At 44.2% G+C, this 14,737-nt stretch overlaps 1 protein-coding gene across 3 annotated transcripts in view; it reads right to left on the reverse strand.

Moving 5' to 3' along the window:
• The window catches only part of CTTNBP2 (cortactin binding protein 2), a 165,822-nt gene that overhangs the window by 20,626 nt on the left and 130,459 nt on the right, over positions 1-14,737 (reverse strand). For all 3 annotated transcript variants that reach the window (XM_066262172.1, XM_066262174.1, XM_066262175.1), the window contains exons 13-16: positions 14,382-14,468; positions 14,200-14,299; positions 4,335-4,487; positions 3,998-4,185 (exon numbers count right to left, since the gene is read on the reverse strand). In XM_066262172.1, coding sequence (XP_066118269.1) covers positions 3,998-4,185; positions 4,335-4,487; positions 14,200-14,299; positions 14,382-14,468 — 528 coding nt within the window. The remainder of the gene's footprint in view (positions 1-3,997; positions 4,186-4,334; positions 4,488-14,199; positions 14,300-14,381; positions 14,469-14,737) is intronic.

Genomic DNA, 14,737 nt, shown 5'->3' on the forward strand with positions numbered 1-14,737 from the left:
CTCCTGATTTTCCATTTCATTAACCTTATTGTTTATATGTGTGTTCTCACAAGCTGCTATAAAAAGAAGCATGGTAAAAACATAAGTCTCATTAATAAAAGAGGAGGCTTTTAATTCATCAACAGAATGGAAGGTTTGGGTTTTGTTTGATGCAGGATATAAATTTCTCACGTGGGCGTTCCCCAGGAGACACTGATTTTTGTTTTTTCCTTTTTTTCCAAGTTGAGAGGAGGGGAGATAGAAAGACAAACTCCCACATGCACCCTGACTGGGATCTACCCAGCAACCCCCATCTGAGGTCGATAATCTGCCCATCTTGGGCCATGCTTGCAACTGAGCTATTTTTAGCACCTGAGATGGAGGCTTCATGGAACCATCCTCAGTGCCTGGGGCCAATGCAGTCAAACCAATGGAGACATGGCTGCAGGAGGGGAAGAAAGAGAAGGGGGGAGGGGTAGAGAAGCAGATGGGTGCTTCTCCTGTGTGCCCTGATCAGGAATCAAACCCAGAACATCCACATGCTGGGTGGTCCTGGGGAAGGGCACAGTCTGTAGCTGACCTTGGCCTGACCCAGAGACCCTCCCAAGAGGTCCCAGAACTAACACACCCAGCATCCAGCTTCAGACCACACAAAACCACTACCCAACCACCTCCACAAATGATACACCCAAAGGACAGATTTAGCAGACCTGAGAGCGCTGCTAAAATAAATCCTGCTCCATAGGGTCAGTCCTGCACAACATAGGGTCCTTAACTGCAGTCACAGCCAGTCCTTGCTGCCAATTAACCTGAGCTCCAGTCCGTCCCAATGGTGTGCAAACAGCAACCAATGCTCAAGTACACCAAAAGGGAACGCACAACCCTCAGTAGGGACACACCTGGAGCACCTAGCTCAGGTGACCAGAGTGACTGTGCCACTGGGACCCACAGGACACCTGCTACATATGGCCTCTCTACCAATACCGAGAGACATAGCGGCTCTCCAGTATACATAGAGACATACACAGGAGGGCAGCCAAAATGAGGAGGCAAAGAAACATGTCCTAAATGAAAGAACAGAACTGAACTCCATAAAAGAAACTAAACAATAGAGACAAGCAAACAACCAGATGCAGAGTTCAAAAGATTGGTTATAAGGATGCTCAATGACCCAGTGAGAAAAGTCATTTCAACAAAAAGACAGAAAACATAAAAACAGACATAGAAAACATAAAAAAGAACTAGTCAAATATAAAGAATATAATAATGAAACTGAAGAATGCATTACAGGCAATCAACTGATTAGATGAAGCAGAGGATCAAATCAGCAATTTGGAAGATAAATTAGCAGAAAACACCCAATCAGAACAGCAAAAGAAAAAAAGAATGTTAAAAAATGAGGTTGGTTTAAGAGGCCTCTGGAACATCATCAGTTCTACCAACATTTGCATTATAGGGTACCAGAAGGAGAGGAGAGAGTGCAAAGAATTGAAAACCTCTTTGAAGAAATAATGAGGGGATCCTGGCCGGTTGGCTCAGCGGTTGAGCGTCAGCCCAGCATGTGGAAGTCCCGGGTTTGATTTCCGGTCAGGGCACATAAAAGAAGCACCCATTTGCTTCTGCACCCTTCTCCCTCTTCTTCCTCTCTCTCTCTTCCCCTTCTGCAGCCAAGGCTCCATTAGAGCAAAGTTGGTCCAGGTGCTGAGAATGGCTCCATGGCCTCTGCCTCAGGCACTAGAATGGATCCAATTCCAGTGGAGCAATGCCCCAGAGGAGCCAAGCATTGCCCCCTAGTGGGTGTGCAGGGTGGATCCCAGTCGGACGCATGCAGGATTTTGTCTGACTGCCTCTTCACTTCTAACTTTGGAAAAATACACAATGAATAAATAAATAGAAAAATAGATAAATAAATAAATAAATAAGAAATAATGAGGGTAAATTTCCTTAACCTAGTGAAGGAAATAAATACAAGCCAGGAAGTACAGAGTCCCAAACATGATAAACCAAAGAGGTTCACACCAACACACATCATAATTAGAATATCAAAGTTTAAAGACCGAGAGAGAACACTAACAGCAAGAGAAAAGCAGCTGGTTACCTACAAGGGAGCTCCCATGAGTGTTAGAAGATTTCTCAACAGAAACTTTGCAGAACAAAAGGGAATGGTACGAAATACTCAAGTGATGAATAGCAAGTACAAACAAGATTATTCTACCCAGCAAAGCTATTGTTAAGAATTAAGAATGGGCCCTGGCCGGTTGGCTCAGTGGTAGAGCATCGGCCTGGCGTGCGGGGGACCCGGGTTCGATTCCCTGCCAGGGCACATAGGAGAAGCGCCCATTTGCATCTCCACCCCTTCCCCTCCTTCCTCTCTGTCTCTCTCTTCCCCTCCCGCAGCCAAGGCTCCATTGGAGCAAAGATGGCCCGGGCGCTGGGGATGGCTCCTTGGCCTCTGCCCCAGGCGCTAGAGTGGCTCTGGTCGTGGCAGAGCGACGCCCCCTGGTGGGCAGAGCGGCGCCCCTGGTGGGCAGAGCGGCGCCCCTGGTGGGCGTGCCGGGTGGATCCCGGTTGGGAGCATGCGGGAGTCTGTCTGACTGTCTCTCCCCGTTTCCAGCTTCAGAAAAATACAAAAAAAAATAAATAAATAAATAAATAAATAACAATTAAAAAAAAAAAAAAGAATTAAGAATGGATAAAAGGCCTCCCCAGACAAGAAAATGGTAAAGGAGTTCATCACCACCAAACTAGTATTATGAGAAATGCTAAAGAGACTCTTTAAGAAGGAAAAAGATAAAAAAATATATGAATAATAAAATGGTAATAGCTACATATCTATCAACAATTACTTTATGTAATTACTAATGTAATTTGATTAAATGTTTCAGTCAAAAGACATATGATGGTTGAGTGGATAACCAGACTCTTACATATGCTGCTTGTAACAGACTCACTTACTTCAGATTGAAAAACATGCAGAGATAAAGTAAAGGGATAGAAAAAGGCATTTCATGAAAATGGAAACAAACATAAAAGCTGGGGTAGCAATAATTATACCCGACAAAACAGGTTTTAAAATAAAGGCTATAATAAGAGACAAAGAAGGACCCAGCAATTCCACTTCTGGGTATTTATCTGATCAAACCCAAAACACTAATTTGAAAAGACATATGCATCTATATGTTCACCGCAGCATTATTTACAATAGCCAAAGTATAGAAGCCACATAGATGAATAAAGAAGCGGTGCAATGTATACAATTAATAAAACAGCCACAAAAAAGATCAAATCTTACCATCTACAACAACATGGACAGACCTAGAGGGTACTATGCTAAATGAAGTAAGTCAGACAGAGAAGAACAAATGCCATATGATTTCACTTGCATGTAGACTCTAAAAAACAAAATAAACAAACAAAACTGAAACAGGCTCATAGGCACAGAAAACATTTTGATGGTTGCCAGATGGGAGGGGGTGGGGATGAGTGAGAGGGGGAAAGAATGAAAAAGTACAAATGTGTCAAAAAATAGAGAATTTTAATTTTCATATGACTTTTTAATATCACTGTAGGGAGTTCAGCAGCCTTATTTAAAAGGCAGCTGGGTGGATAGATCATGTCTGAGGCCCACGATAGCATGGCTTGTCCTCAAGAAGAGGGAGTGATGTCCCAGTGTAGTCTTCCACCACGTTTAGAACCTGTGAGACACCTTGAGAATAGTTAATATGGTAAAACCTATTTAAAACCCATTTGCTTAAAAAAAATAAATAAAAAAGCTCTAATGGAGTCCTGAGATGGTTATGGGTTTGATAGGTGTTATCTTATTTAACCCTGAATGTCCACATAGCGCACCTGCTTGAGGCCACAGTGTGGTAAAGGTGGAGGCCAGCCCTGGGCTCCTGACACCCAAGCCCCGCCCCTCCCGCTCCGCCGTTCCCCTTCTCTCAGCCCGCCAGCAGGCCCCTCCCCCGCCGCCGTTCCCCCTCTCTCAGCCCGCCAGCAGGCTGCAGGTGGGGGTTACCTTGTTCAGCACCTTCCTCCTCAGGGACCTCCGCAGCAGGCCCTGCGCGGGCTCCCCGTCCCAGCGCAGCTGCACCCAGCGGAAATGCTGCTGCACCAGCAGCTCTGCGCCCTGCAGGCCGGCCTTGGCGATGGTGCCCATCAGAAAGCAGTTCTCATGGAAGTAGTAACACTCTGATGCACCATTCCCTAGAACGAGCCATGCAGTGGCACAGACGCAAATTAAAGTGGGTCACAGGAAGCCGCACAGGAGGCACAGTGTGCACGCAGGGAAGCAGACAGAATGAGCCCGCGGGAGCCTGCTGACCCGCACAGTCTCGTCCCACCAGGATCTTTACCTTTCTGAACAGCACATGGGCTCTCCGTGCTGCGGCTCTCCAGGGGCACCAAGAAGTCCCCCAATAACTCAGACAGGGAAGATTTCTCCAGGTTCTCTAGGATGATGATGATTTTCTTGTTAACAGGAGACTGCTTCACTGGGATCAGACAAGCTGTGGTTGGAAATGAAATTCAGTGATTGAAGCTTTTATAAAAATCTGTATGAATTGGAAAAAGCTACAAAATCTGAAGACATAAAGTGTAAGCAGAGAGGTGACATAATGAGAATGCTCTTGAACTGCTGAGGGAGTACAGGGACTCTGGCAAACAGGTAGGCACTATTCATTACAGTTGTGAAGATACACACAGCCATCCAATACTAGTTCCATAACAGGTCCTAAATGCAATCAACGCAACTGTCCACCAACAACAGACGGCATAAGTCAGTAGGAATATATTCCTGTCGTGGATTGAACATGAACAAACAACCATGAGCAACAACACAAAGGACTGTCACAACAACAAGACACAAATTATGTACAATATGATTTCATCATGTAAAGTTCAAACGTGGACAACACTCCATATATAATTTAGAGGTTAATACACAGGTACTAAAACTATATAAAGAAAAGCAAAGAAATGATAATCACAAAAGACAGACTAATGGTTACCTGCAGAAGGAAGGGGTTGTGAACACAGACAGGGCCCATGGGCACATTGTGGAAGCTGGGAATATTCTATTTCTTAGCCTGGTCAATGGTTAAATGGTTATTTTATTTTAAACTATTCATTGATCTGTAAATATAGGGGTGGGCAAAAGTAGGTTTATGGTTGTGGTATGGGAAATATAGAGTTAATAACACAACTGTAACAATCATAACCCTATGTCTTTTCCCTTAGGAATAACTGTAAGCCTACTTTTGCCCACCTCTGTATGTAGGTAGTATTTATTGTACAGATGGATATTGCACAATACAAAGGTCAAAACTCCTTATGCGACCTTTCAACTGCACATATATAACAACATAGTCATAAAGTTACAGAGACAGGAACCTCAGAGAGATAAGCAGACCCTTCTTCGCACAGGTCTCAGAGAGGTTCCTGTGACTAAGGTTTCAGAACAGTGGTAACAAAGATGAAAATCCAGGACTTTTGAGTCTGGTTTCAGTGGTCCTTCCATTAAAGATGGGAGATGGAACTGCATATCAACCCCAACTGACAGTAAGTGGAAGATTATTATATGTAGGAAACAAGTAAGAAGACAAAATGTTTGAAAAGCACTCAAATATTAATAATAGTGTTAATATGCATATAGAATTTTACTACCTATATACCAGTGAATTAATTAAAAATCACTATTTGTTTAGAAGATTTTAAGAGCCCCAGTCTTAGCCATTTTAATCTTGAGAAAAGGATCAATTTAAAACGCTTAAGTAATTTTGTCGAGTATTCCACTTTTCATAAATACTCCTGATAGTATGTTATACTCCATTCCTCCTGTTACTGTAGACACAATGTGCTTTCACTTTCAGAAGAACCTGAATTAACGAATCTCTTCTGAGACTGAAATAGCTTTTCTGGACGCTCTGACGCTTTAGAAATGAGAACACCAGAAGTACTAACAGTCACTCTCAATTTACTTGTAACTGCGGGGCTGGTACACTTGTGGTCCCCTTCAACAAAGTTGTTCCATAAGAAGTGTTAAAATACTGTGTCCCAGTGTTCAAATCTCAGGAATACATTGATTGTGGAAGTAGGATGAATCTATAGTCTGTTAAAACAACTATGAAAAGCTAACAAACCAGCCCTGGCTAGTTGGCTCAGCGGTAAAGTGTCAGCCTGGCATGTGGAAGTCCTGGGTTCAATTCCCGGTCAAGGCACACAGGAGAAGCACCCATCTGCTTCTCCACCCTTCCCCCCTCTCCTTCCTCTCTCTTTCTCTTCCCCTCCCACAGCCAGGGCTCCATTGGAGCAAAGTTGGCCCGGGTGCTGAGGATGGCTCTGTGGCTTCTGCCTCAGGTGCTAGAATGGCTCTGACCACAACAGAGCAATGCCCCAGATGGCAGAGCATCGCCCCCTAGAGGGCATTCCATGTGGATCCCGTCCAGGCGCATACAGGAGTCTGTCTGTCTGCCTCACCACCCACTTCTCACTTCCGGAAAAAAAAAAAAAAAAAAAAAAAGCTAACAAACTAGTAATAAAACACAGATATGTGGAACGGCCTGTGTCTCTGCTTTCCTGTAACTAAGGATGGAAGGTCTCCAGCTCTCCTTGATTTGTGTTTTGTGTCTGAAGTACCCGTGGCCCTAAGCTTCTGTATCCAGCCGGCCTCTCTCGGCAGGATCATGTAACTGCATTTCAACAAATGCTGATGCAGTGCCCTCTTGCTGCATGTCCTGGGCTAAGTGCGGTGTCACTGGAGGTGAGTAATTCTAACCGGGGGATGTGCATTTTAAAGTGGACCCATTATGAGGAATGCATCCTAACAGGTGGACAGGTTAGGAGAAGGCTTTGTAGGTGTGACAGATGGCAGACACTGGGCAGGGCTCAGTCCTGGAAGTCAGAGCAGCTGCCAGATGGCATGACAGTGGCCTCAGAATTGACACCTCCCTGCTGTCAGGACTGGCTGGGAGCGTAGTGTGGCACCACACTGCGGGCTGGGGGTCACAGCCAGAGCTGTGGGCAGCAGCACGGCGGGCTGTGTCCTCCGGGGACTGCTCTGTACAATCCCCCGGGATCCACATCGGAGACCCTGGTCACACTGCTCAGTGCTGGGCCTGACCTGCTGCTGTGATCACAACCTGACCACACAGGAAAACTGCGGGAATGTCACGTCGAGGGGGGGAGAAACCACCAGCTCTGGGGACCAGTGGAGCTCTTTAAGGAGGAAGATACACCGGATGTGACCCCACTTCAAGATCTCACTATGATGCCAAGAAGAGACTGGAGAGGACAGAACAAACACACCTACAGGCTCTTACAGCAGAAGCGAATGCAAGAGGCACTGGTCACCTCACCCGCACCAAGGCAGAGAACAAGAGGCGGCCTGAGAGAGTCAGGAAGGCGCAGTGGTGGCTGTCTAGAGAGGGCGGAGAGGGAATGCCAGTGACAATGGGCATGCCCAGCAGAGCGCACCTGACAGTGTGCCTGGGGTGGGGGAGGGGATGCGAGTTTCTGTGTTGGGCTCATGCACTAGACAAGGACACAGCCCCTCTGGCATGTCTCGTAGGTGCTGGGACGTGACAGTAGGAGCAGCCCAGGGAGGGCTGCAAATGAAACACGTGAGTTTATAGGAAAGAGACAGCAGATGCCTTCTCTTGGGTCCACAGCAAGGACTGTTAATGAATTCCACATGTAATGAAATAGAAAATGTGCATCCTAGACAGGGCTGCTGTCCCTAACAGTGGGTTTACCTCATCTTTGTTTACCATGGATCCCCCACGGGGCCCCCACAAGGGTCCCACGGCCTGGGTGTCTCTAGTGAAAAGCTCTGTCTTCAACATTGCCAGCCTTGTTCCCCACATGTTCAGGAACGCCTGCTTCCTGCCTGATTACTAAAGCTCAACACGCTCCAACAAGTAGTCCAAAGGCAAAGTTTACTCTGGTTGAGAAACAGCATGAGTCTAATTCAGGTTAACTAGCATCGTTTCAGGTCTAGCATTTTCACCAACCACAGAGACGGGAAGTCATTACAGTTCCCAGTTTGAAGGACTCAGCAGCCTTAGACCAGGGTCCTCAGAGACGAAAGGAGGCACCCACCCCACATGGGGGCTGGAGAGGCTATTTGGCCTGGTGCCAAAAAGTTAACCACTGGGAATCCCTTTGTCTTATGCTACATCAAGGCCCTATTTCTAAAAACTTATCTATTTTATTTTTTTTTGTCCTTTTTTTCCCAACATTAAAGGCTACGGCAGTCCTGTTCCTCTCTGGCAGGCTGATAATCCTAGCGCAGGGCTATAGAGCAGTTTCACACACCCTTGTATTAAAAGTTTTTGATAGTCCTAGAGCAACATTCTTTAGTTTAGAAATAGTTAACGGATCATTTATAGTTAAATTCAAACTCCTTCGTGTGTAAGGTGACCCCATGTCTACAGTCTCCCCCAGGGGAGCAGAAAGCAGCCATCTTCTACAATGTCTACTCCAAGGATGGCTGTGCAGGGACGGGGCTCTGAGGGTGCGGGCAAGGAGCACGGGCCAGCCCTGGGAGAGCCCGGGGCGCAATGCAGGGTCCGCAGAGGCGAGCTCAGCCACGCCGCCAGCGAGCATCCTCCCCTCCTGATATTACAGCCACTCCCTCTTCAGTATTCCTAAAAAAGAAATCTCTTTCAGGAATTCAAGGTATTATTTTAAAATACTAATCTAGGGTTTAATTTTTTTTCTTCTTACTGTCACATGTAATTTAAAAGAGTATCTGTCTTGCTAACCTAACTCCACACTTCACACAGAAGCCAATTTTGACCCAATTCTAGCACATGTTCACGCTGTCCTCACCATGTGACAGCAGCTGTCTTCTCTCACAAAAGGGAGCCTGGGAAGGAAGATGTGATTTTAAAATAAACACGGAATAACTCTTGCAGGTATAAGTGCTATGCCTTTCTTTTTTGAAATGTGCTTTTTTAAAGTTCTATCTTCTTTTCTTCCCTGGTAGCATTTTTAATCTCCACTTACATTTTAAATTCTTAAAGCTAATTATCTAAAATACATTTGCTACTCTTTCTTCTTATAGATTCTGCTTGTACACTTTACTCATTCATTCTCTGTCCACTGGCTTCCTTCTACAGATTCACAGAGATATATATGTGCTGTGCACAGGGGAAGATAAAATTCGACATTCTAACCTCAGCCCAATCCCAGTAGGTTCACGTTTTTTCATTAGAGGAAATAAGGTTAAAAACCAGAAGTAAGTGTAGAATACCTATGAATCCGTATGTTCCTTACTTATACTAATGCAATTTGATCAACTTAATTTCTTGTTTCAAAAAGAGAGAAACTGATGGATAATTTCTACCCCTTTATCATTCTAAAACCTCTAGTGGGACTACCTTGGAACACCTTTTCCTTCTCTGCTCTCTGTCCTTTACCAACACCTCTTGACCAAAGGCCATCCCTGCTTTGTGCTGTCTGTACTATAAAGCAGGGGTCCCCAAACTTTTTACACAGGGGACCAGTTCACTGTCCCTCAGACCATTGGAGGGCTGTACTATAAAAAAAAACTATGAACAAATCCCTATGCACACTGCACATATCTTATTTTAAAGTAAAAAAACAAAATGGGAACAAATACAATATTTAAAATAAAGAACAAGTAAATTTAAATCAACAAACTGACCAGTATTTCAATGGGAACTATGCTTCTCTCACTGACCACCAATGAAAGAGGTGCCCCTTCTGGAAGTGCAGCGGGGGCTGGATAAATGGCCTCAGGGGGCTGCATGCGGCCCACAGGCCGTAGTTTGGGGACCCTTGTTATAAAGGAAGGGACAGCACACTCACTGATGGATCTTGACCTCTGGCTCACTCGAGGTTCCCTGGCACTGCTACAAAGCATCTGGTATCCTCATTTATAGCACTTAATGTATATGTCCTCCATGATCTCCCCATTGGTCCAGTCAATAGTAGTGGGTCCTACTGAGAAAATGATGGTAAAGATGGAGGGAGTTTAGGAGATAAGGATGGACAGAGAGCAAGAGCAAAGCCAGACCATAAGGTTCTTGACATAACATTCAGAGAATTTTAGTTTTTATTCTGGAAGCATTGGAGAACTGTTGTGAGCAGTTCTGTGTTCTACACTGAGCTCTTGGGAAGCCCACAGAGGGAGGGAGTCCAGAGCAGGCAAAGAAGGGTTAGCGCTGAGGCCTCCTTAGCTTCTTGAGCAAGAAATGAGAGTTGGTGGGGGGAGTGCAGAGCAGGAGGTAGAGATGAGAGACGGAGCAGAGTCAACTGAACTCAGGACTGACTAGATGTGGGAAAGAGGCAGCCCGAGGATGTGCAAACGCTCAGGTTGCTGTCTTGGGCAACCACAATCCAGGTCTCAGTGGGGGAACTTTATGTTTGGGTCTCAGTATTGTTACTAAAAAGAGAAGGAAGACATTTTATGCTTATAAATCACTGATCTTTCACTTATTTATAATAATTACTTATTATCTCCAAATACAGAACAAAAATCCTTTCAAATTTAGAGATGACACACCATTTCCCACATAAGAAGGTAGTTAGAGTGGAAATTTTGGGAGCCTCCGTCTATTGTTCAAAAACTTCATTTTTCTGTATTATACAGCATGGTGACTATAGCGACATGTCTGAAATTTGCTAATAAAGTACATCTTAAAAGTTCTTATCACAAGAAAAAAATGTTTATTATGTATGGTGATGGATATTAACTAGACTTACTGCGGCAATCATTCTGCAATGTATACAGATATTGAATCATTATGTTGTATACCTGAAATTAATGTTATATAACAATTTTATCTCAATTACCAATAAAATTTAAAAACACTTCATTTTCCAATTCCAATGAACTCTCTTCCTGCCGTATCATCACTACCCCCTCGTCAGCCCCTGCTCTCTCTGTTCTACCTCCTTCTGCCTCTACTCCAAGCAATTTCTACTTGCTGACACCTGAGTGTGACTGGCGTGTCCCTTTGCTTTGCCCATGCTATTTCCTATATTAGGAGGTTCACTCATTTATTCAACATATAATCATTGGCAAGGTAAAGTAAAAAAAAAAAAAGGCCACGTAAGTAGCCTTCAAGGAGCTCCCAATATAACCTGTGTTTGGGCCAAGGCAAAGCCTAAATGGCACCCTCACTGCCCTGACCTGTAGTTAGGAGGGGCACAGCGGCATACACAAAGTCTACTATACTCATTAAAAGGACTTGTCATATTCAGAGGGATCCAAGAAGCCTTCATTTGAGGTGTCCTTAGAGCATTTTAACAGGGACTTGTCCTGTCATTTCCTGAAGGGCACTGACTGTATCTATTTTAATCAGTACTGTATAATATAATACTTTGCATAGTACCTGCCATGCGGTAGCCGTAGTGTGTGTTGGGAGGCTGGGGGGTGCTGTATGTTCACTTTAAAATTCTACATGAAAACTGCAGGTTGAACAAAGACATGGAGAGTGGAAAAGCAAAGAAATGTAAGAATAAACACCATATTTTTCTAGAGCATAGACAGCTGTTAAGAAGAGAGTCAGATATTCCAAAGAAGACTTATAAATGGCCAATAAGTACATGAAAAGAACTAACAGGCAAAACAGAGACAGACTCATACACAGAGAGCAGGCTGACAACTACTGGGGTATGCATAGGGGGGCCGGCAAGGGAGGTGGACAGATAGAGCAAAAAAAAAGACAAAAAAAAAATCTCATGGACATAGAGAACAGTGTAGTGACTGCTGGGAAGCGGGAGGTGGACGAGGGTATGGGGCATAAATGGTGATGTCCTGACTTGGGAAGGGGGTAAACACAAAATATGGTGTAGAATTGGACTCCAGAAGCCTGTATCTGTGTTAACTAGCAACACCCTAATAAATTTATTAGAAAAAAACTTCAACAGCACTAATCTTCAGACAAATGCACATCAAATCACAATGAGAGACTGCCTCATGCCTGTCAGAATAGCTATTATCAAGTAGACCAATGATAGATATTGGCAAGGATGTGGACAAAAGGGGACCCTGTGCACTGTTGGTGGGGATTCGTGCAGCAGGGTCTGGTGACCTCTGAGGGGCCTTCGGGAGGATGAGCAGCAGGCGGAGCAGCCATGCACAGGAAGGCAGATGAGACATAGGAAAAGAGGGCAGAGACCAAGCGGCGGGACCTAACTATGGACCGGGATAGGGGTCCAGGAATGAAAGGGCCTTGGGGTTCTGCGTGGTCTTCACATGGCTTTAAAAATTGAAATAGTTAACAACATGGAAAGAATAAAACCCTACATTTTTGCATAAATTCCTAGGTTTCTGGCTTCTTCCCCAAAGGTACAGGACCTCAGCACAGTGACTCTACACTTCCACCAGAAACGCCTGCTGGAACTGACAGCTGCCGGAGGTAGACAGAGACCTCCCTCCTCCTGCCCAGCCTGAGCCAGCCCGGGTCACCCCTTAATGTGGCTTGTTGCCACCTGTGATTATTAAGGTTTTCAAGCCTGTCAATGAGACCCGAGTTTCAGGTGAGAGGGAAAGACTTGCACCACTCACCCAGTTTGGTAACCGGAAGGAGGAGCTCCTTGCAAGAAGATGCTCTCCACAAGTTAGAAATGCGGAGCTCTCCACCTTAAGGTCACCTTCTGACCCCACCACTCACTATCCTGTGTTCTCAGCTCTCTGAGTGTAAGCAGAATTCAGTATCTATCTGATTGGGAGAGAACAAAATATTTTAGCTTCTGACTTTGAGATGAAACACAACAAAGTTGAAAAATGTAAAGGCCTTTGTTACATAAGTAAGGGGGAAACAGAAATTTTGGCGCAGCTGAGTGTTTAAGGAGCAGTGGCCGGCAGGGAGTCAGGTCAGGTTCAGGAGTCAGGTGCTTGGGCTGAGTGCCGCTCCTCTTAGGCGTCCCAGCTGTGGAACCTTTGGTCAACGTACTTTACCTCGTCTCTAGTTATATGTTTGTAAATCAGGGTGTTTAGAATAGGGCCTATCAGAATAAGAGCTTAATACATGTTAGCTATATCAGTACCATCTTCAGAGATAACAGCTTTCTGTAGCTAACTTTCCACTAGTTTCTGGCCAAAGGTTAGCGAGCCTAGGTACTTAGAGCAACATTCAGATTCTAGTGGGATTTTCCTATTCCTCAAGTGTGATTCTAGGGTTGGAAATCCTCAGTCTGTCCCCAAACCTTCCTCTTAATTTTATTTCTTGATTTAGGAACTGTTGGTCATTTTTTTCTTCCTAAGCTTGGTCATCCGTTGCCCTAGCCACAAGATATCATCACCCTTGATCAGGGCTCCAAAGATGAGAGGCACCTCTGACCCAAAAGGGAGATTTGAATTTGCTTTTCAAATCTCCCTTCTTGGATCTTGGATCTTACAACTGCCTACCTCCTCGCCTTGCTCCCCAGGGTTCTGTATATTGTATATAATCCCGTGGAGACTGGCCTGGTTCATTGCTGTTTTGTCTCAGACTGAGTCATGCTACCCTATGCAGGGCTATGCTAATTCCACTTGTGCTGAATTCTGGAGTCTTAATCTCTCAAACCCAAGACAGAAAATTTATGAAAATGGTGTATTAACAAACACATTTAATCCTGGTCCTGCCACTGCGTAGTTGTGGCAAGTTTTGGAACTTTTCTGTGCCTGTTTCCCCATCTTTGAAATGGAGGCAATTATACTGACTTGCATAGTGTTTTCACAGAGACTAGATGCATGTAATGTGTTTGGTGAAGTGCTAGTCAATAGCATGCTAAGGGTTACATGGAGAAAGCAGTTCACCCCTGGTGCAGCAATAAAGGGGTGTTGTGGTTGTACAGAATTTATCAGGAATAAAAATTACCATAACCGATCTGTTTTCCATCAGCACTGTGCAATTCTAAACAGCATCAGTGATGCAATACTCACTACCACTAGGTTGGACGCTCCCACTGTAATACAGTATGCTCATAACCTATGTGTTATAAACAAAAGATGAAAAAAGGAAGATAGAAAATGCATGATGTACAGTAAGTGCAATGATACAAACACACACACACACACACACATATATACACATACATACACATATATAATTTTTTGCAAGTATTCACCCAAGTTTCCAATTTTCCTCCCATAGCTGTTGAATAATAGGAAAGTTGATTTAAGTTTATCCCCAAGCAACAAAGTTTAGCATCACTGAAAAGCATGCCTTTTGGTTACCACCGTTCTGTTTGCTGAAATGGTCTTACCGCTACTGATGAACAGGTCCACTAGCTGTTCCTTAGAGAAACTAGCATCCACTTCAGCTCTCACTATTTCACAGGGAAATCCTGCAGCCATCTGTCTGTGCTGTGATAGGGAAACAGGCTGGTTAGTGTTACACACACTTGACTCTTCAAATAGAAAGAGAGAGTATGTAAGTAACCAGTACCTTCATGCAGAGTGCAAGCTGATGTGCTATGTAGTCCTGCAAGCTTCCTTCTGGGCCATGGAAAATGACAGTATGATATTGCTCGACCTAGTAACGGAACCAAAAAGAGAACTTAGGTGAAAATGCTAAGTTCAGAAGAGAAGAAAAAGGGGTATCCAAGTGTGAAATTCCCTTTCTGATTGTTCTCACCCTTTCAAAAGATGAAAAGGAATTATTTTAATTAATTAGCTTTATTCATTAGGCACGTCATGTTTTTCACTTTAAATGTTAAAACACTGGCAAATATTGTCTTTACATATTTATAGTAGTATTTTAAATAGCGTTTATATATTTAAAGCAAGACATGGCATTTTATG

Source organism: Saccopteryx bilineata, chromosome 2 (genome assembly GCF_036850765.1).
Source record: "Saccopteryx bilineata isolate mSacBil1 chromosome 2, mSacBil1_pri_phased_curated, whole genome shotgun sequence".
In the NCBI taxonomy this organism is placed as follows: domain Eukaryota; kingdom Metazoa; phylum Chordata; class Mammalia; order Chiroptera; family Emballonuridae; genus Saccopteryx; species Saccopteryx bilineata.